The following is a 22,803-nucleotide window of genomic DNA, read 5'->3' on the forward strand; positions in this document are numbered from 1 at the left end:
TATATATACACACATATATGAGAAAGGGAGAATCTCTCCCCTCACCCTGTGTTACAGTGGTTAGAACCTGACCTCAGGTGTCATTCCTCTAGAGCCATCCACCTTATCTTTTAAGATAAGGTTTCACTGGGATCTGGGATTTTTAAAATTCAGCTAGACTGACTCAGTAGGACCTCGATTTGCTAATTCAATTAGATTCCTAAACTCCAAGGATCCTTCTATCTCTGCCTCCTCAGTACTGGGGTTCCAAATGCTATCACACCTGGCTCGTTATGTGGGTGTGGAGCTCCAAACTCGGGTCCTCATGCCTGCACGGCACAACCAGTTGAACACTTCACTAACTGAGCTATTTCCTTAGCCCCAGACAAGTTATGTATTCAGAAATAGCGCCTTGCTGTGTTTCCGTGCTCCTGTGAATCTGCTCCCTTAGCCTCCCAACCAGCTGAGAGTCTAAGTGTTTTGCTTACTGCAATAAAGTGATAGTACCATAAAATGCAGTAGTTAGTTTCTTGGTGATGTTGACCTTCAATGGTCAAGGAAAGGTTAAATTTTACATAAGAGAACTAGAAAGTTAGACATTTATTTATATTTTATGTTTTTATATGTGTATGTACATGTATGTGTAGGGGGTGTACACACCCTCATGTCCAGAGTGCAACCTGAGGTATTTTTCCTCAGGAACTGTCTGCCTTATCTAATTAGCTTAGAGTGAACTGAGTAAACTAGACCGCCCTAGCAGTGAGCCACAGTGATCCACTTTTATCCTCTCCAGCACAAGAATAACGAACATGTGCTGCCACACTTGACTTTTTACATGAGTTCTGGGAATTAAACTCTGCTCCTTATTCTTACAGAGCAAGCAGTTTACTGATTGAGCTATTTCCCTAGCCCTAGACTGCATGTTTAAAGGAAGAAAATTGTTAGCTAACTAAAAAATGTTGATTTTACAGAATAATTCATTTTCAAAAAATTTCAGTTAGAGATTACACATATAATCAAAGTATTATAATCTTTTAAGGAGACATATTTAGTAGCTGGTTACTCTTACATAAATGTTTTTAAGCCATGAAACAAGCTACATTTGCTGATTCCATTGGTGAGTCCAAGAGTATTAGTGTTCTAATGAAGACATTTTCAGAAATTGATGGTTTGTATCAAAAGGGCGATGAGAAAGGGGTATAGAATTCTATTGCAGTTTAAACTTAACCTTAATGTGCTAATGTATTTGAATCCTGTAAATGTCTAGGTCAGAAATAATCAGGCCCAAGTTACAATTAAATGAATAAAGTTTATCTGTAAACGTGGTCTTAAAGTACTTTTTAAAAGCTTTAAGGTATAATTGGCCTTTCTTGTGAACTTGATCTGATCTTTTTCTGTATAATAGTATGAGCAGTTCTTATTAATGATTTCTGACATTGCTGTCTGCTCATTCACAATAACCTTATTAGGGCACCAGATGATAATCTAATTTGGAACATAAAAAATAAGTTAAAAAGAGACTAAGCTGGAAATCTATCACAGACTGTTGGAAGAATTACAGTGATTCTAGCAAACTCTGATTGTATTATATAATCAATTTTAGCAGTAAACCTAAAATTGAAGGTGAAAGCCTGTGTGATTGCTTTTATAGACATTACTTAAAGATTAAGTACAGTTATAAGATTAAGTGTCCTGTGAAAATAGTTAGCATTCTTCGTTTAATGCAATGGATCTAGATTCTTCTCAGAACTTGGTTTTTGTTTTGTTTTGTTTCATTTTCAGGTCACCAAACAAGTCAACTGACAAGGGATCTAGTAAATTGGTTACACAACATTCTGTGGGAAAAAGCTGCCAGAAGTTTTAAGGTTTGGGAATACTCTTTCATTCATTGTATTTTTCTCCTCTGCAACAAATAAAACACAATGTTCAGTATAAAAATCAGAGAAGAGCAGATGAGTGATACAACACTTCTGTAGCATCTGTAAGACCCTAGATTCTATGCTTATTACTGCATAAGCAAATAAACAGGCAAACAAAAATTTAATAATCTCTATTTTTAGACATGTCTATGTATTAAATATTCACAATGCAGAATGTCAATGGGTATTGTGTGAACGTTTATTCAAAAATGGTAAGACATGATTCTTCTCCATTGTGAACTTTTGTAAAGGCCTCACTAATAGGAAAGTAATTTGATGTGAAAGGCAAGAAAGTTGGGTGGTAGTGGTGATGGTTATTCCTTTAAAGTATTGGTGCATTTAAGAGTAGCTTTAAAAGTTATAAAACAATCCTGGTTTCCTGTGTAAATACTTCAAACTACAGATAATTGGTTTTTAAAAGCAAAGTACAATTGCTCTTCGTTACATCATTTAAGAAAATTTTGAATATTTGTGTACATGTATGGGAAATACTTTCTTTTAAAAATATAAGTTGTTTAGTACTTCTATTTTCAACCAAAATGTAGCAATAAGAACCATTTTGTGTCCCTGCTTAAACAAAACTCCTCCCAAAAATATAAGTCAAAGTCCCTGGTTTGGTAGCACATACTCATGATCTCAGCTTCCAGGAGGTGGAGGCAGGTGGATATCTGGGGATTTGAGGTCAGTTTGGGCTAACATTGAGAGTTCTAGGCCAGACTGGACCACATATTGAGATCCTGTCTAAAACCAAAAGAACAACAACAAAAAAAAAGCAACAAATTCTCCTCCCACCTCCCCCCCCAAAACACCCTGAAATACTTGAAAAAAGTCAGTTTAATGGCGTTGAATATCAGCCAGTGATCGCTGAAAGATAAAATGAGCAATTCAGCTATTTGGCTTACTGCCATGTATTTCCAGACAACAGCGGAGGAAGGGGAACTGACAAGCATTCTGATTTGAAGAGATGGAGTGGCAAGTCTGGGGAGGCCAAGAGCTAGACTTCATAGAACAGGGTATCAGAAGATGAGAGCATAATAGAGAGAGATCCTAGTTATCAGAAGCTCCGAGCATAATAGAGAGAGATCCTAGTTATCAGAAGCTCCTGCCCTAGTGTTTTGTATAGTTTTAGTGAAACTATCTCAAGTCAGAAGAATAGCCATCTGAAAATATTAATGAACCTAGAAAAGAATTCTGAATTCTCAATGTACAGAATATATTTGTATGATAATGTTTTCATGTAACACAGCACAATGTACAATGAATGCATATAGTATTTTTAAAAATACACCTGCTTTTAAGGATTGTTTCTTTAAATAAATAGCTTAATTGGGAAAAGATAAGGAATTGTGATACATACTACAATGTGGATGAATCTTGAGAATGAATATTCTACTAAGTGAAGTAAGCTAGTCAAGTAGGTAGTTTTCAGTTGCACTTAAATGAGAAGCAGAGTAGTCACATTCACAGAGATGTAATGTACATGGTTGCTGTCAGGAATTTGGGATGAGGTAAAAATGTGGAGAATGGGTATAGAGTTTTGTTTTGTTTTTATGCTGACTGTATTATACCTTCAGTCCTCAGAATTTTACATTTTTAAAAATGGGTTAGTTTTGGAGATTGGTTACATAATATGATGAATACTAGTGACCTGCATAGTTATAATTAGTTCAGATAGGGTTTTTTTTTGGGGGGGGGGAATAGTGGTAAGAATTTTACTCAATGATATATAACAAAATCTTGTTTCTCTTTTTTCAAAAGTTATGATGATAAATTTCTTACTATTCATTTTATCATGATTAAAAGTAACTTTTAAAATGAAACTCAAATGAAGACTTTAAGATGTTCAAAAGCTCTGTAGCTCCCGTTACTAGGAGTCTTAGCCAGGAGTCACCCACATAGACTCCTGGCATTGCACTAGGTTTCTAGCTCATTTCAGAGATGCCCCTGATTCCAGCTGTCTTTCCCAGTACTCTCTCCTTCCATCCTCCCCTCATCTGAGCCTTCCTGTTCCCATGCCCAACCCCCATCTAGATTCCCCAGTCTACCTGCGATGTCTATTCTATTTCCCCTTCACAGTGAGATTCATGTGTTTCCCCTTGAACTTCCTTGTTATTACTTAGCCTCTCTGGATTCTAGTATGGTTATCCTTGACTTTACAGCTAATGTCCACTTATAAGTGAATGCATACCATGTTTGTCTTTCTCAGTTTGTGTTACCTCCATTTGCCAGCAAGTTTCATGATGTCATTGCTTTTAACAGCTAAGTAATACTCGATTGTGTAAATGTACCACATTTTCTTTATTGTTCTTTAGTTGAGGAGCATCTAGGTTGTTTCCAGGTTCTGGATATCACAAACAAAGCTGCTATGAACATAATTGAGCAAATGTCCCCGTGGTATAATTGAGCATCCTTTGGGTATATGCCCAGGAGTAGTATTGCTGGGTCTGGTAGGTTGATTCCCAATTTTCTGAGAAGCTGTCATACTAACTTCCAAGTGCCTGTACCAGTTTGCACTCCCAACAGCAATGGAGGAGAGTTCCCTTACCCCATCCTTTTTAGCATGAGCTGTCCTATGTGATCTTAGTTATTCTGAAAGGAGTAAGGTGAAATTTCAAGATATTTTTGGCTTGCTTGTCCCTGTTGACTAAAGATGTTGGAATAGTTCCTTAAGTGTCTTTCGACCATTTGAGATTCTTCTGTTGAGAATTGTCTTTTTAGGTCTGTACCCCATTTTTACTTGGATTACTTGGTTTGTTGATGTCTAGTTTCTTGAGTTCTTTATACATTTTGGAACTCAGCCCTTTGTCAGATGTGGAGTTGGTAAAGATCTTTTCTTATTCTGTAGGCTGCTGTTTTTGTCCTTTTGATGGTGCTGTTTGCCTTATAGAAACTTTTCAGTTTAATGAGGTCCCATTTATTAATTGTTGATCTCAGTGCCTGTGCTATTGGTATTCTGTTCAGGAAGTTGACCGGCCATCTCCTATAACCAGGCAAGACTTCCAGTGAAGGGTTTGGAACACCAACCCAGCCACATAACCTTTGACCTACAATTTGCCCTGCCTATGCTAGGGTAAAGTTGGCACAGAAATTATGGGAGAGGCCAACTAATGACCAATCCAGCTTGAGACCCATACTATGAGAGGAAGTCTACCCTTGATACTACCTGGAAGGCCAGGACCCAGAGGCTGGATGTCTTATAGACCTAGGATAGAACCAAACACGACTAGTAAAAAGTGAAAAGATTCCTAATGATAGTCTATTATACTCATAGATCATTGCCTAGCCCAGCTGCCATCAGTGAGGCTTCACCCAGCAACTAGTGGAAACAGATGCAGAGAGCCGCAGCCAAGCATTAGGTAGACCTCGGGGGATTCTGTGGAAGAAGGGAAGGGCTGCAGGAGCCAGAGGGTCAAGAACATCACAAGAAAAATCACAGAATCAACTACCCCGGCTCATAGGAACACACAGACTGAACAACCAGGGAGCCTATATGGGACTGGCCTAGGCCCTCCACATATATATGACAGTTGTATAGCTTAGCCTTCTTGTGGAACTCCTAACAGTGGGAGCAGGGCTCTTTCTGACTCTTTTACTGGCTTTTGGGACCCTTTCCTCCTACTGGGTTGTCTTGTCTAGGCTTAATAGGAGAGGCAGTGTCTAGTATCACTGCAACTTGATATGCCTTGACTGGCTGATATACATGGGAGACGTGCACTTTTCTGAAAAGAGGAGGAATGTATGAGGGGGAGGACTGGGAGGAGAGGAGGGAGGGGAAAATGTGATTGGACTGGGAAGAATTAACTAAATAAATAAATAGTGAAATAATCAGTTCCTGAAAAGTAAAAAAAAAAGGATATTCAAAAGCTACAATAACTTGAGCAGAGCGCCAGAGCCACATTATGAAGAAGTCCTCAAGCAGAAGGAAACCGATCCCAGCAAGATATGTGGGTCTGTACAAAAGAATGAAGAGCATTTGAAATGCTAATTACATGAATAAACATTAAGATATTTTCCTCTTATTAAAGTCTCTTTAAGGCTGGGGCTATAGCTGAGTTGGTAAAGTGCTTGCCATATAAGCATGGGACCCTAAATTTGATGTCCAGCACCCATGCCAAAAAAAGAAAGAGGCAGGCTGATAATCCCAGTGCTGGCGATAAAACAGGTTCCTAGGGCTCTCTGAGCAACCATATAGCCTAATCAGAAAGTTCCTGCCCTAATGAGAAATCCTAATGAGAAAGACAAGGTAGATGGCTCCCAAGGAATAACATTGATCTACACTCATACACGCACATGTACGCATGTACATTCTTGCCCAGATGAACACTCATATGCACATAAATAATTTGTTGTTGTTTTTAGAGACAGGGTTTCTTTGTGTAGCCCTGGCAGTCTTGGAACTCACTCTGTAGACCAGGCTGGCCTCTACCTTCCAAGTGCTGGAATTAAAGGTGTGTGCCACCACTGCCCAGCCCAGAAATAAATTAAAAAAAAATGGTTGCTTAAACAAAAATAATAAGGTTTTTTGTATGGGGTTTTTAACATATGGAAAAGTATCATGTATCACACTGTGCATGATAATAACATATACAGGCTAAGAGGAGAGAAATATAAATACACAATTGTGAAGTCCTTACACTGTATAATTGAAGATAGACAATAATAAGTTAAACATTTATACAATATACCCTAACACAGTAAAACAAAGTTACAACTAATAAATCAATAAAGGAGAATAAAAAGCAAATCCCCACTGGTGGTGGCGGCACAGGGATGCATGTGGTACACATGCATGCTTGCAGGCAAAACACAATACATATAAAAATTTTAAAGCCTTTATTTTAAAGTTAGATGAAATAGATAGAAAGCAAATGGCAATAAGCTGGGCAAGGAGTAGCATATGCCTTTTATTCTAGCAACCAGGATGCTGAGGCAAGGAGATCATAAGTTCTATACCAATCTAAACTATGTAGCAGTGACTTGCTAAAAGAGAAACATAATCAAATAGCAAGATGATAGATGTAAACATAAGCAGATAAAAATGTCACATTAAGTGAAATAACTATACCACTCCAGTGAAAATGTAGAGATTGTCAAGTTGGATTTGGTTTTTTTGTTTTGTTTTGTTTTGTTTTGTTTTGTTCTGTTTGAGACAGGGTTTCTCTGTGTAACAGTCCTGGTTATTCTGGAATTCATTCCGTAGACCAGTCTGGCCTCAAATTCACTGAAATCCACTTGCCTCTGCCTCTCAAGTGCTGGGATTAAAGGTGTGCACCACCACTGCCCAGCTCAAGTTTATATTCTTAAAGCTACAAGTAACCTACAAGCAAAAGAATGAGAAAACTATATAGAGAAATAATATTATTCTAAAACTCATCAGAATAAATTTCAATAATTATCATATAGTCATAGCATTTCTCTATAGACTATAATAATGTCAAAAGCATAGACACAGATCAACAGAAATAAAGAACCCCAAAATAATTCTACACAAATATGCTCAACTGTTTTGTTTTTTACCAAGTATTTAAATAAATCTATGGGAGATAAATCTTTAAAACTAATGTTACTAGACCAATTGGACACTCATTGTCAAAACAATTGAAAATTAACACTAAAAGATATGAACAGAAATTACACAAATGTTCTGGTACAGTAATCAATGAAAGAAGATGATTTATGAGTCATTAGGGAACCACAAATTAAAACCCTAAGGAGATACTACTTAGAATAATCAAAATAAAAATAATGGACTTACCAATTGTGGTAGGAACACTAAGGAATTGAAACCTTTATGGTGGCATTAAGAAACAATACAAACAGTTTAGAAAGTAGTTTGGCTATTTCTTAAAATATTTCCCCTTTCATACAATCCATTTTAAATCCCATGCATATATTCAAGAGAAAAGTATATATCCATACAAAATTTATGCATAGAAGTTGCATATACAAAAACTTACACATAAAGTAAATTTGCCTTAGTTAGGGTTCTTATTGCTGTGGTAAAATGACCAAAAACAACTCAAGGAGAGAAGGATGTATTTCACCTTATACTTCCAGTTAACAGTTCATCACTGAGTAAGTCAGGGCAGAAACATGGAAACAAGAGCTGATACAGAGGCTATTGATGGGTGCTGCTTACTGGCTCACTCTTTTTGGCTGGCTCAGCTTTTCTTCTTAGAGCACCCAGGATCACCATCCAGGGCTGACAGCACTCATGGTGAGCTGGGCTCTCCCTCATCAATCATCAATTAAAAAAATGCACCTTAGGTTTGCCCATAGCCCCATCTCTTGGGAGCATATTCCCAATCAAAATTCTCTCCTCCAGAATGACTCTAGCTGTGTCCAGTCATCAAATGAGCTAGCACAATTGATCCTTTTTGTCAACTTGACATAGAAACACATTACTATTAAACCATAGCCGTTCCTTTCTTGTTCATCGCCCAGGCCTTATATTAATAACATCACAGTAAAACATTCCAACTTTTAAAAGTCCCACAGTCTTTACAAATTGAAACACTTTAAATGTTCAGTCCCTTTTAGATATCCAAGACTCTTAAAATACCCAGCCTCTAAAATGTCTAAAATCTCTCTGAAACTGAAAGTCTCTCAAGAACTCTAAAGTCTCTTTCAAATGCCCAGTTTCTCTCAAGTTCCAAAGTCTCTGTAAAATAGCTAAGGTTTCTCTAAAACATCCAAGGTCTCATAACAGTGGCCCCTGCTAAATAAAAAAAAATAGTAAAATATTTTCTTACTCCAAGAAGGAAGAACAAGGGCACAATCACAATTTGAGCAAAGCAAAACCAAGCTCCAACAGTGTAAATAATATAGTGACCAGTGTCTTGGGTTCCGTGTTCTGGACTCCAAAGAGATTAGACAGTTGTATTTCTTTGCTTCTACCCTTTATATAGCACATGGCATTTTTATTATGTTAAATCTACCTACCCAAGAGCATGGGAGATCATTCCACTTTCCGGTGTCTTCTATTTCTTTCTTCAAAGATTTAAAGTTCTTATCATACAAGTCTCTGAGACATTTTATGCTATTTGTGGCTATTGTGAAGGGTGATGTTTCTCTGATTTCTTTCTCAGACCATTTATCATCTGTGTAAAGGAGTGCTACTGATTTTTTTGAGTTCATCTTGTATCCTGCTACATTCATGAAAGTGTTTATGAGTTGTAGAAGTTCCTTGGTAGAACTTTTGAGGTTGCTTATGTAAAATATCATATCATCGGCAAATAGTGAGAGTTTGACTTCTTCTTTTTCAATTTGTATCCCCTTGATCTCCTTCTGTTGTTTTATTGCTCTAGCTAGGACCTTAAGAACTATATTGAATAGATATGGAGACAGTGGACTCAAGGCAGGAACTTGGAGATAAGAACTGATGCAGAGGCCATGAAGGAGTGCTGCTTACTGGCTTACTCCTCATGCTTGCTCAGCCTTATACCACCCATGACCAAGGTTGGCACTACTCTCCGTGGAAGGGACCGACCCACATCAATGAAAATTAAGAAATGAATCACAGGCTTGCCCACAGTCCAATCTAGTAAAAGTATTTTCTCAATTAAGAGTCCCTCTTCCAAAATGACTCTAGCCTGTGTCAAGTTGACATAAAAACGCACCAGGAAGATTTGTAACATTTGAAAAATGACCCAAATGTCCATCAATAAATGAATATATAAGCTATCTGTGGTATCTTCATATAATGAAATACAATAAAAGGAAATGAATTATTGATACATGCAGCAGCAGGGATAAATCTTGAAACTATTTGGTTAAATGGAAGAGGCCAGACTAAAAAGTCCACATTACCTGGCAAGCATGAGATCCCTGGGTTCATGTTATGAAGTACACTGTGGTAGATTTTGTAGGTAAGTTAAAGTTGAAAAGGAAAAAAAAGAAGGTAAAGGAAAAAATAGAAAACAAGAAACTAGATTCAAGACAAAGAAGCGGAATCATATAGATACATACACAGTGCTTACAGTTCATTGCTGCAAACCAAATCATCACTCTTCTCTCTTTTAGGGCTTCTTTATTTCTGTACTGAGAAGGTGAAAAATTACTTCAGAATCATATCCTTTCTCCTTTTGATTCTGTTTTCCCCTTCGTTTCCCAATTTTTCTAACTCTTAAACTTTCACATTTAATAATGAAGACTAATCATATGTTCAGATAGTCAATGGCAGTGTCTTACCTTCCTACCATAGCTGGCACCTGCTCAGTATATGAGCTTGGGTGCCTCAGTAGCATTTCTGCTTAAAAATGGCATCTTATCCCTTTGAGGTTCTAATGACTCCAGTCATTAATTGAAAGACAGGAAGCCTCTTAACAGGGACTCATTTACCTTACATAGTGTTTATAAATAATTTGTTGTCTTGTGATTGAAATAATTAATCAGACTGTTTTTATTAGATTGCTCCTAGTTGTTTCTTACAATTGAAGAATTGACAGTAACATTTTTTGTGCAGGAATACAGTAGCATTAATTTTAATGGTTAAAACCCTGGAAATTCAGCAAATCATGAAGCTAAGAAAATAATACATTAATTTGACTATTTACTTTAAAATTAGTAATTGAAAACTAACAATCTAGATAATATCTACAAAATCAGATTAAATGGAGACTAAAATATGAAATTGCATATAAACTATGATAACCACAGTTTACATATATAAAAAGATAAAGTTAAAATGTTAGCATGGTCATTTATAGATGCTGTCTTTAAAGATTTTTATCATTGTCCTTTTGGTAGCTTGTAAAATGGCTTCAGTTTTTTACAGATTGTGTACTACTTTTTAGACTCTTCATGCTTCAAGTGTAATACATAACTTGTGTACTTCTGGTATGGGGAATGAACCCAGGTCCTGTGCTAAGCATCTATTCTGTCACTGAAGCACAACTCTGAACTCTGTAGAGTGTAGGAGACAGAATAGAGAATGAAAACAGAATATGAGACTAAACTTAGGACTCAATTAAGTAGGTATTACTTTGAATGTCTAAAGGATTAAACCTGTAGCAATCCGTTTGGTCATAGAGGGTATTTGGGAAAATTTAGAGTGAATTTTAGAGACACGTGATTTTGTTGTTTTTTTAACTTTAGGTTCAAAATTACACTGATGCTTTACACTGGTACAGCTATTCTCTGAAGTTGTATGAATGTGATCAAGAGAAGCTGGATTTGGTCAAGCTGAAGAGGAACATTGCCTCCTGTTACTTACATTTGAAACAACTTGATAAGGTGCTTTAATTTACTTACTCTGTTTTCAGAGGCAGCATATGTTCTGTGCATTGGCACATAGATAAATGCAGTGTTCTGACGTCATAACTACTTATGGATGACTGAAAGTGCCGTTGTATATGAACAAGGTCAAACTGACATCTTCTTGGTTTGTATACTGCAAATATGAAGCAGAAGTTTTAAAGGGAGAGAGTATTTGGAAAATTCCTTTACTTACTCATCTTACCCTTTATCATTTACCATATTCTGAAAGGCTATTTGCTGTTAATCATCTGCTATAGAGTCCTTAAAGCAGACTAAAATTTTAAGGTCTACATTTTTTGTTAAACATCATTGAGAGCAGATACTTGCATGAAGAAACTACTTTTTTTACTTTTAGGTTATTATCTTGTATTTATAACCAGTCAAGAAAAGTTCAGTGCTTAACTTCACTAGGAAACAATATAGAAACTACAAGATAAATAAGATTTTGTGAATGATGAGTCTGTTTATATTTCCAATAGCATGTAGAGCATTTCTTCCTTTGTATATCATACAATGTGTATATAATCTGAGGTATTGATTCCTAGAAGAACAAAAAATGAGAAGGACAAGTATGGACTAAATGGAATCTGAAAGTTGATGTTTCCTTTTAAGTTTTATGTTAGCTTTCAGGGGAAATATGTGAATAAGTGTAGTGGTTTGATAGGTTTTTTTTGAAAGTCTGTACATTATCAGGGTTCTTTAGAAGAACAGAACCAGTAGAATGATACATTCAACAATGGCTGTTTACATTCCAAAGGCTGGGATTCTGGTAGCCTGCTCAATATATGAGCTTGGGTGCCTCGGCAGTCCCAGTCTGATGCTTAAAAGGCCTAGAGGATTCCTGAAGTCACTTGTCTTCAGTCCCCAATTGGAAGGCTGAAGAAGCTGGGTTTTGATGACACTGAAGGATGACAGTAGCAGTGGCAGCAACCGTGGTAGTAGCAGCAACAGAGTAGAGGCACTCATCAACAGGAAGCAAAAAGCTGTACCCTTGGACCTTCTTATATCTGGGTTGTGGCTAGGAGGCATTGCCATAAACTCGGTGGGTGGGGGATCTTCTTTCCTAACTTATCCTTCCAGAAAATACCTTTACAGACCTGCCCAGACTAATGTCTCTTAGTTAATTCTAGATCCAGTCAAGTTGACAACCAAAGTCAACTATCATAATCTATCTTTGAAATGATATTTACATGATGGATAAAGAGGAGGAAAGTGAATGAAGTTCATGTCAGAGCTACAAATTCAGGAAACCACACATTGATGCCTTTTGCTAAACTAAAGAAGATTTTGTGGAGATCAAGAACAGAAAAATGTTAGCATTAATTATAAACTTGACACAGCTTAGAGCCATCTAAAAAAAATTACCAGAAGAGCAATGCAAGTTGACTAGGTCTAGTCTTGCTCTACAAGAATTAGAAATTTTTGTGTGGTGCTCAAGCTTGAGCTTAGAGCCTCATATATACTAGGAAAATGGCCTGCCACTGAAGCACATCCATAGCCTAAAGCAGTACTTCTTAACATCTCTGACAACGACAGGATTGGTTCTCGAGTTAGTACAGAACTGAGCCTGTAATTGGAGTTCAAATGTTGTTAGCGGTAAGGAGGAGAAACTAGGCATGCAGGAAACCGGTATGTTTTATTAGCATGTAACCTTGTTTGTTTAGCATTTTTCTCATTTTATCCTTCCTCTCTTCCTCGCAGACACTGGATACTTTGCACATGTAAAAAATACTTTCCTACATAGTAGAACAGATAGAAAGATAGAGAGAGGAAAAATGCAGCCTGTCAGTGTTTTGCTGTTCCCATCTTGCCATTGTTAACTCTGCTAGTTTCATTGTCTGCCATTTTGATTGCTTCCTTTTCTTAGCAAAAGGTCTCCATGTGTGATTTGCTGAGCTTGTAGCAACTGACATGAACTTCATCAAAGTATTTCCTCTTCACTCGTCCTTTCTTTTATTTCAGAGAAATAAGTACTTTTTTTGGTGACTTTACTCTGCACATTTCAATCCTAGTTCATAAATATTTCTTTGCTGTTTCTTTTTTATTACAATTATTTTCAAGTGCTGTTTATTAAAAGAAGTCCTTCATCCTTCACTTCTCTTCAAATTTCAGTTCCATTGTCCCCCTTTTTATTGCCAGACTTTCTAACCCAAAAGAACTATTTCTATTTTTCAGTAGTTATTTATTTAAAAGTATTTCCTGAGTGCTACATGTTAAGTAGTATTGATATTAAGCATATAAGAATGAACGGGTAGGATACAAATACCCTGACTCTGAGGAGTTAGTTTATCTGGAGAGGCCGTTTTCCCCAGTATGATATGTTATAGGTGTCAGCAGTTTTTGTGTAAAGACCTACACAGCAGATGCCTAAGATTTTTCAAGTCACATGGTCCCTGATGCGACACTCAGCTCTGCTCGTATACCGAACACTGCCATAGCTAATATGTAAGCAGGCACCCATAGTGTGATCTAATTAAACCTTTATATTTAGGAATACTAAAGTTTGAATTTCATGTGATTTTCTTGTGGCTTAAATATTTGTCTTTTAATTCATTTCAGTCATCTAATACCAATAAAACTATTCTTAACCTGCGGACTTTGCAAACAGAGGGTGTTTCAGATTTTTACCAAAGACTGTAGTAGTCTCTTGACCTGTGACTAATTAAATAGTGATAACTACTAGGAAGAAAACCTGAGCAGGAAAAGGGCAATGTTATATGACCACAAAATGGCTGTAAGGGTTAAAGCAGCCACAAAGATAAGACTGCTTACTGAATATTTATCTTTCATTTTCTGGTTTCATATTGTTTCTACCGACTATATAAAGCTCTAAATATCATACCCTTCCATTACAGCTTGTGGGCACTGTTCATAATCTAGTGGGATTCACTAGATGGCACTGTGGCTTCTGTTTGTACTGTTGAGGTTTTGTAATGATTTTATCGCCTTCCCTTCAGATATAGCTGTATAGGTGTAAATGAAAGCATTTAATGAAATATGAGGTGAAGATTAATTTTAGCTCAACCAAAGAAGTTCTACTGTATTAAACACCTAACTTGAGGTTTCAAGTCAACAAGTAATTGAATGCTTATTTTATTTTTTTTCTTTTTTTAAATTTATTTATTTATTAAAGATTTCTGTCTCTTCCCCACCGCCGCCTCCCATTTCCCTCCCCCTCCCCCAATCAAGTCCCCCTCCCTTGTCAGCCCAAAGAGCAATCAGGGTTCCATGCCCTGTGGGAAGTCCAAGGACCACCCACCTCCATCCAGGTCTAGTAAGGTGAGCATCCAAACTGCCTAGGCTCTCACAAAGCCAATACGTGCAGTAGGATCAAAAACCCATTGCCATTATTCTTGAGTTCTCAGTAGTCCTCATTGTCCGCTATGTTCAGCGAGTCCGGTTTTATCCCAGGAACTTTACTCCACTATATAAATGTTTTAAAATATTATTTCAGAGACAAGATTTACATGTATAATATAATTATATAGTAACAAAAGAGAGGTATAAATTAAGTATCAAATATTGTGGCATATCATATGGAATTAGAATAAGAATATGAAGATCAGGACCGTTTGTAACTATTCATTGAATGTAGCACATAGCACAAAGCTAAAAAGGGCAACTGATATGTTAGAAGACAGTCAGATCTGAAGGAACCTTGATATACTGAAATAATGAGGCCATTCTCAGAAGATGGAGACAAACAGGAAACAATAAAACATCTTGTGCTGAATCTCCAAAGCCAGCTGTAATAGAATGGAATGGATGAATGGGGGTTTTAACAGAAGTGCATGTGCATCACTTGGGGCTTTTCGTTGTCTATGAACTAAACAAGAAACAATACTAAGAAAGTTCACTTACATTATATTGAATCAGCCAGCTTTTTGTATCCATGCATTTTCCATCTATGAATGTAACCTAGTGCAGATCAAAAACACTTAGAAAAAATCAGATTTGTACTGGACTTGTACAGACTATATTGTCAGTATTTGTTACTGGTGAAGTAATGGTTTACACCACATTTCATTGTATCAGGTATTTTAAATAATCTGGAGATGATTTGAAAGAGACAGGAGGATATGTATAGGTTATGTATAAGCAAGAAACTTGAGCATCCACAGATTTTGGCATCCGAAAGGAAGTAGGGAGCTCTGGATCCAATCTTGCACAGATACTGAGGGTGACTCTATATTGCATACAAGGATGCAGTGAGCATTCTGTGATCTGCTCTGTAGCAGATCTGAAGCATAATATTGGGCTGGGGACTAATTTTGAAGAAAGATATTGGCAAGCTCTAACGTGCCAAGAGGAAGGCATTCAAGGACTAATGAAGACACTAAAGGCAACTCGTTTTATGGCTAGAGCTAAAAGGCAGTATGGAGTTTAAACTTGAAAAATGAAAACTTAAGAAATAAATGGTATAGTTCTTCCAATATGTGTGTGGCTACTAGTAAGAAAACATTTATACAATGCTTGTTTCCATGGGTGAATGAAATTTTCAGTCATGACAAGAGGACCTTATCTGACAATTAGATTTATCTACAGTTTAGTTTTTTAAAAGATATGATGAATGCCCTCTTCTTGAAGGTATTGAAATACAGATAATTGGTCACTTCATCTTAATGTTATTGAAAGTATTTGCTTCAGAAGAATTTTCAAACATCAGATCTCTCTCTATTACATGGTTTAATAATAAAATTTAATAAATTCTAGTTTGATAATTTAACAAATATGGTTCTGATAATATAATTTAATAAATTCTACTCTGGTCAAAAAGACTGTGAAGGACTATAGATTTTTTAAATTTTAGAACAAAGATCTCATATGATTGCTATGTTCATTAAGAAATAACTATTGAAATATAAATTAAATATTGAAATATATTCACTTTGTTATATAGTTAAATAATTTTGGCAAATATATACCCTAGTGTAACCACTATCACAATCTGGATATAGAATATCTAGAATATGCATTATGTAAAAGGTTTTACTGCTTTCCTTTCTATTCAATCCCCAGATCAACTCCCAGGTCCAAGTAGTGAGTTATATGTTTTCTACCACTATAGGTTAAATTTTTCCCTCTTAGAGTCTCATATAAATTATCCAGCCTACTGTATATCAAAATGTATGTCTGGCCAAGACATATTCAGGGAAGTTGGTGTTGTAAATCTCTCAATTGATAATGATTATGTAGTTTTGGTCATTGTGTGATAATTGGTTTTATACTGACAATATGTATATTTATAGATGCAGTATACAAATAAAATTTTACTTAAAATATTATAGGCTAGTGCTGAAGTAGCACTTAGTGGGAAACACATTAAATATTTTGCATAAATATATTATAAGAAAATCGTAAATGCTAAAGCAAATATTCTTCACTAGAAATTACTAAAACAAGTGCAAGATAAACTCAAAAGAGCATTTTAAGGAAAACTATTTACCTGCAGAAATTTCCCATATATTGAGCAAACAGATAGTAGAAGGGACCCAGAAAGTCAAAACCATGTTCTTTGAAAAAACTAATAAAACAGGCAAATTTCTAGCAAGACAAAGAAGGAATAAAAATGAGAGAAAGAAAATGAGAAAGACAAAGTGAGCATTGGTATTTGAACAACTTTATGCATGAATGCATTCCTAGAAAAAATCGAATTTATCATACTGAATTAAGAAAAGAACGAGAAATATATGAGCAGTCCCATATGTAACTATTAATGTCATTTAATCAATGGTTTAAAAATCCACAAACAAGATCCAAACCCAAATAGTATTACTTTTAATTTTATTAAACTTAAAATGAAATCTATCCTCAACTAATTTCTTGTGCATAATACAGTATTGCTGACTTCAATATAACATTATATGACGAATTTTGATAATATCAATCTTGCTTGCCTATAACTAGTTATTAATATGTAACTCCCTACCAATCTCTTCTAATCCCTGGAAATCACTATTCACTCTTAAATTCTATGAATTTGACTATTTTAGATATTGTAAAGAAGTAGAAATCATACACTATTTGTTTATCTATGACTGTTATTTCGGTGAATGCAACATCTTCAGGGTTTATCCCTGTTATGACGCATTGCAGATTTGCTATTGAGACTGAATAATATTCCATTAAATGCACACATTTCTTTTAAAGAATTATTTATATTTTTTTATTCATTTTACATACTAATCACAGTTTTCCCTCCATTCCCTCCTTCCCCTCCCCCCACTTCCCTCTAACCCACCCCCATCCACTCCTCAGAAATGTTAAGGCTGCCATGGGGAATCGATAAAGCCTGACACAGTCAGTTGAGGCAGGACCAAGACCCTCCCCCACCATCAACTAGACTCCCCTGTAGCTCAGCCTGGTGCTTGGCTGTGGATCTCTGCATCTGGTTCCATCAGTTACTGGATGAAGGTTCTATGATGATAATTAGGGTAGTCACAAATCTGACTATAGGGAAAGCCCAGTTAGGCACCCTCTCTACTATTACTAAGAGTCTTAGCTGGGATCATCCTTGTGGATTCCTGGGAATTTCCCTAGTGCCAGTTTTCTCCAAGACCTTTATCATAAAAGGGTGTTGGATTTTGTCAAAGGCTTTTTTTGGCATCTAATGAGATGATCATGTGTTTTTTCTTTCCGTTTGTTTACATGGTGGATTACATTGACAAATTTTCATATGTTGAACCATCCCTGCATCTCCGGGATGAAGCCTACTTCATCATGGTGGTTGATTTTTTTTAGTGTTCTTGGATTCAGTTTGCCAATAATTTTTTGAATATTTTTACATCAATGTTCATGAGGGAGATTGGTCTGTAATTCTCTTTCTTTGTTGTATCTTTGAGTGGTTTGGGTATCAGGGTAATTGTAGTCTCATAAAAGGTGTTTGACAATGTTCCTTCTGATTCTATTGTTTGGAAAAATTTGAGGAATATTGGTATTAGCTCTTCTTCGAAATTCTGGTAGAATTCTTTGCTGAAGATAAAGCTATTGGGTAATCTGTTTAATTAGACCAAAGTAAGATGACTGGCAAAGGAAAGGATGGGTGAGGAAAAGAGTGTCTCATCAAAGGTAGCTCATGTAGAAAGCAGGTTCACAAATCACAGATTGTGCAGATGGCTATTGGCACAGGGGTGGATGGGTGGGTATCTTTTGTAGAGCTGGCTTAGTGTTCATAAAGTCCTTAAATACGTTGTTTTTTTTAATCATGAAAAGGTTTTCTTTCTCCATCAACTATAACAATTTCACAGAATATTATATCTGTACTGGCATCTCCGTTCTTTTAAAACTTGTTAACTGTCAGTCAAGGCCCTTCTGGCTCCCACAGTCTCCATTAAAAAGTCAGTTGTTATTCTGATGGGCTTGCTTTTATATGTGAGTTGTTCCTTCTTATAGCTTTTAGTATCCTTTCTTTGTTTTGAATTTCTTTTCTGGTCCTGTTTATTTAATATTCTGTATGCCTCTAGAAATCTTTTTCTTAGGCTGGGGGAGTTTTGTTCTATAATTAGGTTGGAAATATTTCCTGCACCTTTGACCTGGGTTTCTTGTCCTTCTTCTATATCTATAATTCATAGGTTTGGCCTTTTTATAATGTTTCAGAGTTCCCAAATGTTCTATTTCTATTTTATATTTTATTGAACATTTTCTTTGACTGATACAATTTCTCTACCACTTCTTCAAGCCTTAGCCTTCTCTTTTCCACTTGATCTATTCCATTGGTGAGACTTCCTATCGACTTTTTAATTTACTGACTGAATTTTTCATTTCAAGGTTTATTTTATTTTAGCTTTTTAGAAAGCTCTTTTTATTAAATTCTCTTTTCAGAATTTAATTGAGTTGTTTTATTGCCTTCCACTGTTTGCTTGTGCTTTCATAGTCTTTATTTCAGAATTTATGCATATCACCTTTGAGTTCCTTGAGCATATTTGCAATTACTATTTTGAAATCATTACCTTCTACATCAACCAACTTCCTTTTCTCAGGGAAAGTATTATAGGGGTACTGGGTATAATTTCTGGAAGATACACATTATCTTGGTTATTCACGTTGCTTATGTTTTTTGATGAGCCTTAGGCTTCTGAAGTTAAATCATTGATGGTAGTCTTGATATGGCCTCACTTTTGTTGAGTGAGTGCTTGCATCTTTGTTTGATGTTTCTACAATTTGTCATGTTGTGAACTAGCTGAATGTGTTTGGAGTTCAATCTCGGTGAAACCCTGTGTTGATGTGCAAATGGGGTGTCAAAAACAGTCCCAGCTTTAGCTAGGAACTTCTGACCCTAGGAGCAAATCCTCTGTACTTTTAGAAGATCCTCCTGCTGGTATTCAACAGTGATGGAAGGGTCATTGGTTTCTAAAGGTGATTTTTAGTTATCAGTGGCTAGAATTACAACAGGGATGGGTGGTACCCCCTGGGGGCAGGGTATAGGATAGCACACCATTCCTTAGAAAGCAATGGAGGCCAGACTGAGGGTCCCTGCCACAAGTTAGGGATACAGCTTACATATGGTCTAGGGCACCCTGATGAATGAGGTAGGCAGACTCAAAGTTCCCTTCCTGGGTTTGAGGTTGCAGGACTTCTCATAGTCCTTGGTTGTGTGGTAGGTAGGGTGGCTGTTGACTATGTTGGAGGACAGATGAACTACCTGTGTCCAGAGTTGCAGGATGTCAGTGGCTGGTGGGCAGCCAGACAGTTGGGTTGTAAGGCTCCCTACTTAGGCTCAGGGTCACAGAACACCACCAACTATTGGATTTTTTTTTAATTAATTAATTTATTTATTAAACATTTCTGTCTCTTCCCCACCGCCGCCTCCCCTTTCCCTCCCCCTCCCCCAACCAAGCCCCCCTCCCTCGTCAGCCCAAAAAGCAATCAGGGTTCTCTGCCCTGTGGGAAGTCCAAGGACCACCCACCTCCATCCAGGTCTAGTAAGGTGAGCATCCACGAAACTGCCTAGGCTCCCACAAAACCACTAGGTCCAGTAGAATCAAAAACCCGTTGCCATTGTTCTTGAGGTCTCAGTAGTCCTCCTTGTCCGCTATGTTCAGCGAGACCAGTTTTGACCCAGGCTTTTTCAGACCCAGGCCAGCTGGCCTTGGTGAGTTCCCGATCCCCATTGTCTCAGTGTATGGGTGCACCCCTCCCAGTCCTAAGTTCCTTGCTTGTGCTCTCTCTCCTTCTGCTCCTGATTTGGACCTTGAGATTTCAGTCCGGTGCTCCAATGTGGTTCTCTGTCTCTGTCTCCTTTCATCGCCTGATGAAGTTTAATATTCAGGAGAAATATTCAGGATTTTCTTTGGGTTCTCCTTCTTATTTAGCTTCTCTAAGAACCCAACTTATAGGTTCAATGTCCTTTATTTATGGCTAGAAACCAAATATGAGTGAGAACATTCCATGTTCCTCTTTTTGGGTCTGGCTTACCTCACTCAGGATGGTGTTTTCTATTTCCATCCATTTGCCTGCAAACTTCAAGAAGTCCTTGTTTTTTACTGCTGAGTAGTACTCTAATATGTATATATTCCATACTTTCTTCATCCATTCTTCAATTGAAGGGCATCTAGGTTGTTTCCAGGTTCTGGCTATTACAAACAATGCTGCTATAAACATAGTAGAGCATATACTTTTGTTGTGTGATAAGGCCTCTCTTGGGTATATTCCCAAGAGTGGTATTGCTGGGTCCATGGGTAGGTTGATCCCAAATTTCCTGAGAAACCTCCACACTGCTTTCCAGAGTGGTTGCACAAGTTTGCATTCCCACCAGCAATGGATGAGTGTACCCCTTTCTCCACAACCTCTCCAGCAAAGGCTATCATTGGTGTTTTTGATTTTTGCCATTCTGACAGGTGTAAGATGGTATCTTAAAGTTGTCTTGATTTGCATTTCCCTGATCGCTAAGGAAGTTGAGCATGACCTTAGGTGTCTTTTGGCCATTTGAACTTCTTCTGTTGAGAGATCTCTGTTCAACTCAGTGCCCCATTTTATAATTGGGTTGATTAGCCTTTTACGGTCTAGTTTCTTGAGTTCTTTATATATTTTGGAGATCAGACCTTTGTCAGTTGTGGGGTTGGTGAAGATCTTCTCCCAGTCAGTGGGTTGCCTTTCTGTCTTAGCGACAGTGTCCTTTGCTTTACAGAAGCTTCTCAGTCTCAGGAGGTCCCATTTATTCAATGAGGCCCTTACTGTCTGTGCTGCTGGGGTTATACGTAGGAAGTGGTCTCCTGTGCCCACGTGTTGTAGAGTACTTCCCACTTTCTCTTCAATCAGGTTCAGTGTGTTTGGACTGATATTGAGGTCTTTCACCCACTTGGACTTGAGTTTTGTGCATGGTGATAGATATGGGTCTATTTTCATTCTTCTACAGATTGACATCCAGTTTTGCCAGCACAATTTGTTGAAGATGCTCTCTTTTTTCCATTGTATACTTTTAGCTCCTTTATCGAAAATCAGGTGTTCATATGTTTGTGGGTTAAAGTCAGGGTCTTCTATTCGATTCCATTGGTCGACTTCTCTGTTTTTATGCCAATACCAAGCTGTTTTCAATACTGTAGCTCTGTAATAGAGTTTGAAGTCAGGGATGGTAATGCCTCCAGACGTTCCTTTATTGTATAAGATTGTTTTGGCTATCCTGGGTTTTTTGTTTTTCCATATAAAGTTGATTATTGTCTTCTCCAGATCTGTGAAGAATTTTGATGGGATTTTGATGGGGATTGCATTGAATCTATAGATTGCTTTTGGTAGAATTGCCATTTTTACTATGTTGATCCTCCCAATCCAAGAGCAAGGGAGATCCTTCCATTTTCTGGTGTCCTCTTCTATTTCTTTCTTCAAAGACTTGAAGTTCTTGTCAAATAGATCTTTCACTTCCTTGGTCAGGGTTACCCCAAGATATTTTATGCTCTTTGTGGCTATCGTGAAAGGTGATGCTTCTGTGATTTCCCTCTCTGTTTCCTTATCCTTAGTGTATAGGAAGGCAACTGATTTTTTGGAGTTGATCTTGTATCCAGCCACGCTACTAAAGGTGTTTATCAGCTGTAGGAGTTCTTTGGTAGAATTTTTGGGGTCGCTTATGTATACTATCATGTCATCTGCAAATAACGAAAGCTTAACTTCTTCCTTTCCAATACGAATCCCCTTGATCCCCTTATGTTGTCTTATTGCTATTGCTAGAACTTCAAGCACTATATTGAAGAGGTATGGAGAGAGTGGACATCCTTGTCTTGTTCCTGATTTTAGTGGGATGGCTTTGAGTTTTTCTCCATTTAATTTAATGTTAGCTGTCGGTTTGCTGTAGATAGCTTTTATTATATTTAGGTATGACCCTTGTATCCCTATTCTCTCCAAGACCTTTATCATAAAGGGGTGTTGAATTTTGTCGAATGCTTTTTCCGCATCTAATGAAATGATCATATGGTTTTTTTCTTTCAGTCTATTTATATGGTGGATTACATTGATAGATTTGCGTATGTTGAACCAGCCCTGCATCTCTGGGATGAAGCCTACTTGATCATAATGGATAATTTTTCTGATGTGTTCTTGAATTCGGTTTGCCAGTATTTTATTGAGAATTTTTGCGTCGATATTCATGAGTGAGATAGGCCTGTAATTCTCTTTCTTGGTTGGGTCTTTGTGTGGTTTTGGTATCAGGGTAACTGTA

The 22,803-nt window shown here is 37.1% G+C and overlaps 1 protein-coding gene across 6 annotated transcripts in view; it reads left to right on the forward strand.

Annotated features, from left to right (window-relative positions):
* Positions 1 to 22,803, forward strand: part of Tex11 (testis expressed 11) — a 290,243-nt gene that overhangs the window by 141,012 nt on the left and 126,428 nt on the right. For 5 of the 6 annotated variants that reach the window (XR_007588266.1, XM_050119701.1, XM_050119702.1 and 2 more), the window contains 2 exons: positions 1,762 to 1,844; positions 10,995 to 11,132. Coding sequence is in view for 5 of the 6 variants with exons in the window: in XM_050119701.1 (XP_049975658.1) it covers positions 1,762 to 1,844; positions 10,995 to 11,132 (221 nt within the window). In the remaining variant the exon portion in view is untranslated. The remainder of the gene's footprint in view (positions 1 to 1,761; positions 1,845 to 10,994; positions 11,133 to 22,803) is intronic. The other variant, XM_050119705.1, reaches the window with a different exon arrangement.

This window comes from Alexandromys fortis, unplaced genomic scaffold (genome assembly GCF_014885135.2).
Source record: "Alexandromys fortis isolate MF-2015 unplaced genomic scaffold, M_Fortis_MF-2015_v1.1 scaffold_155, whole genome shotgun sequence".
Lineage (NCBI taxonomy): Eukaryota > Metazoa > Chordata > Mammalia > Rodentia > Cricetidae > Alexandromys > Alexandromys fortis.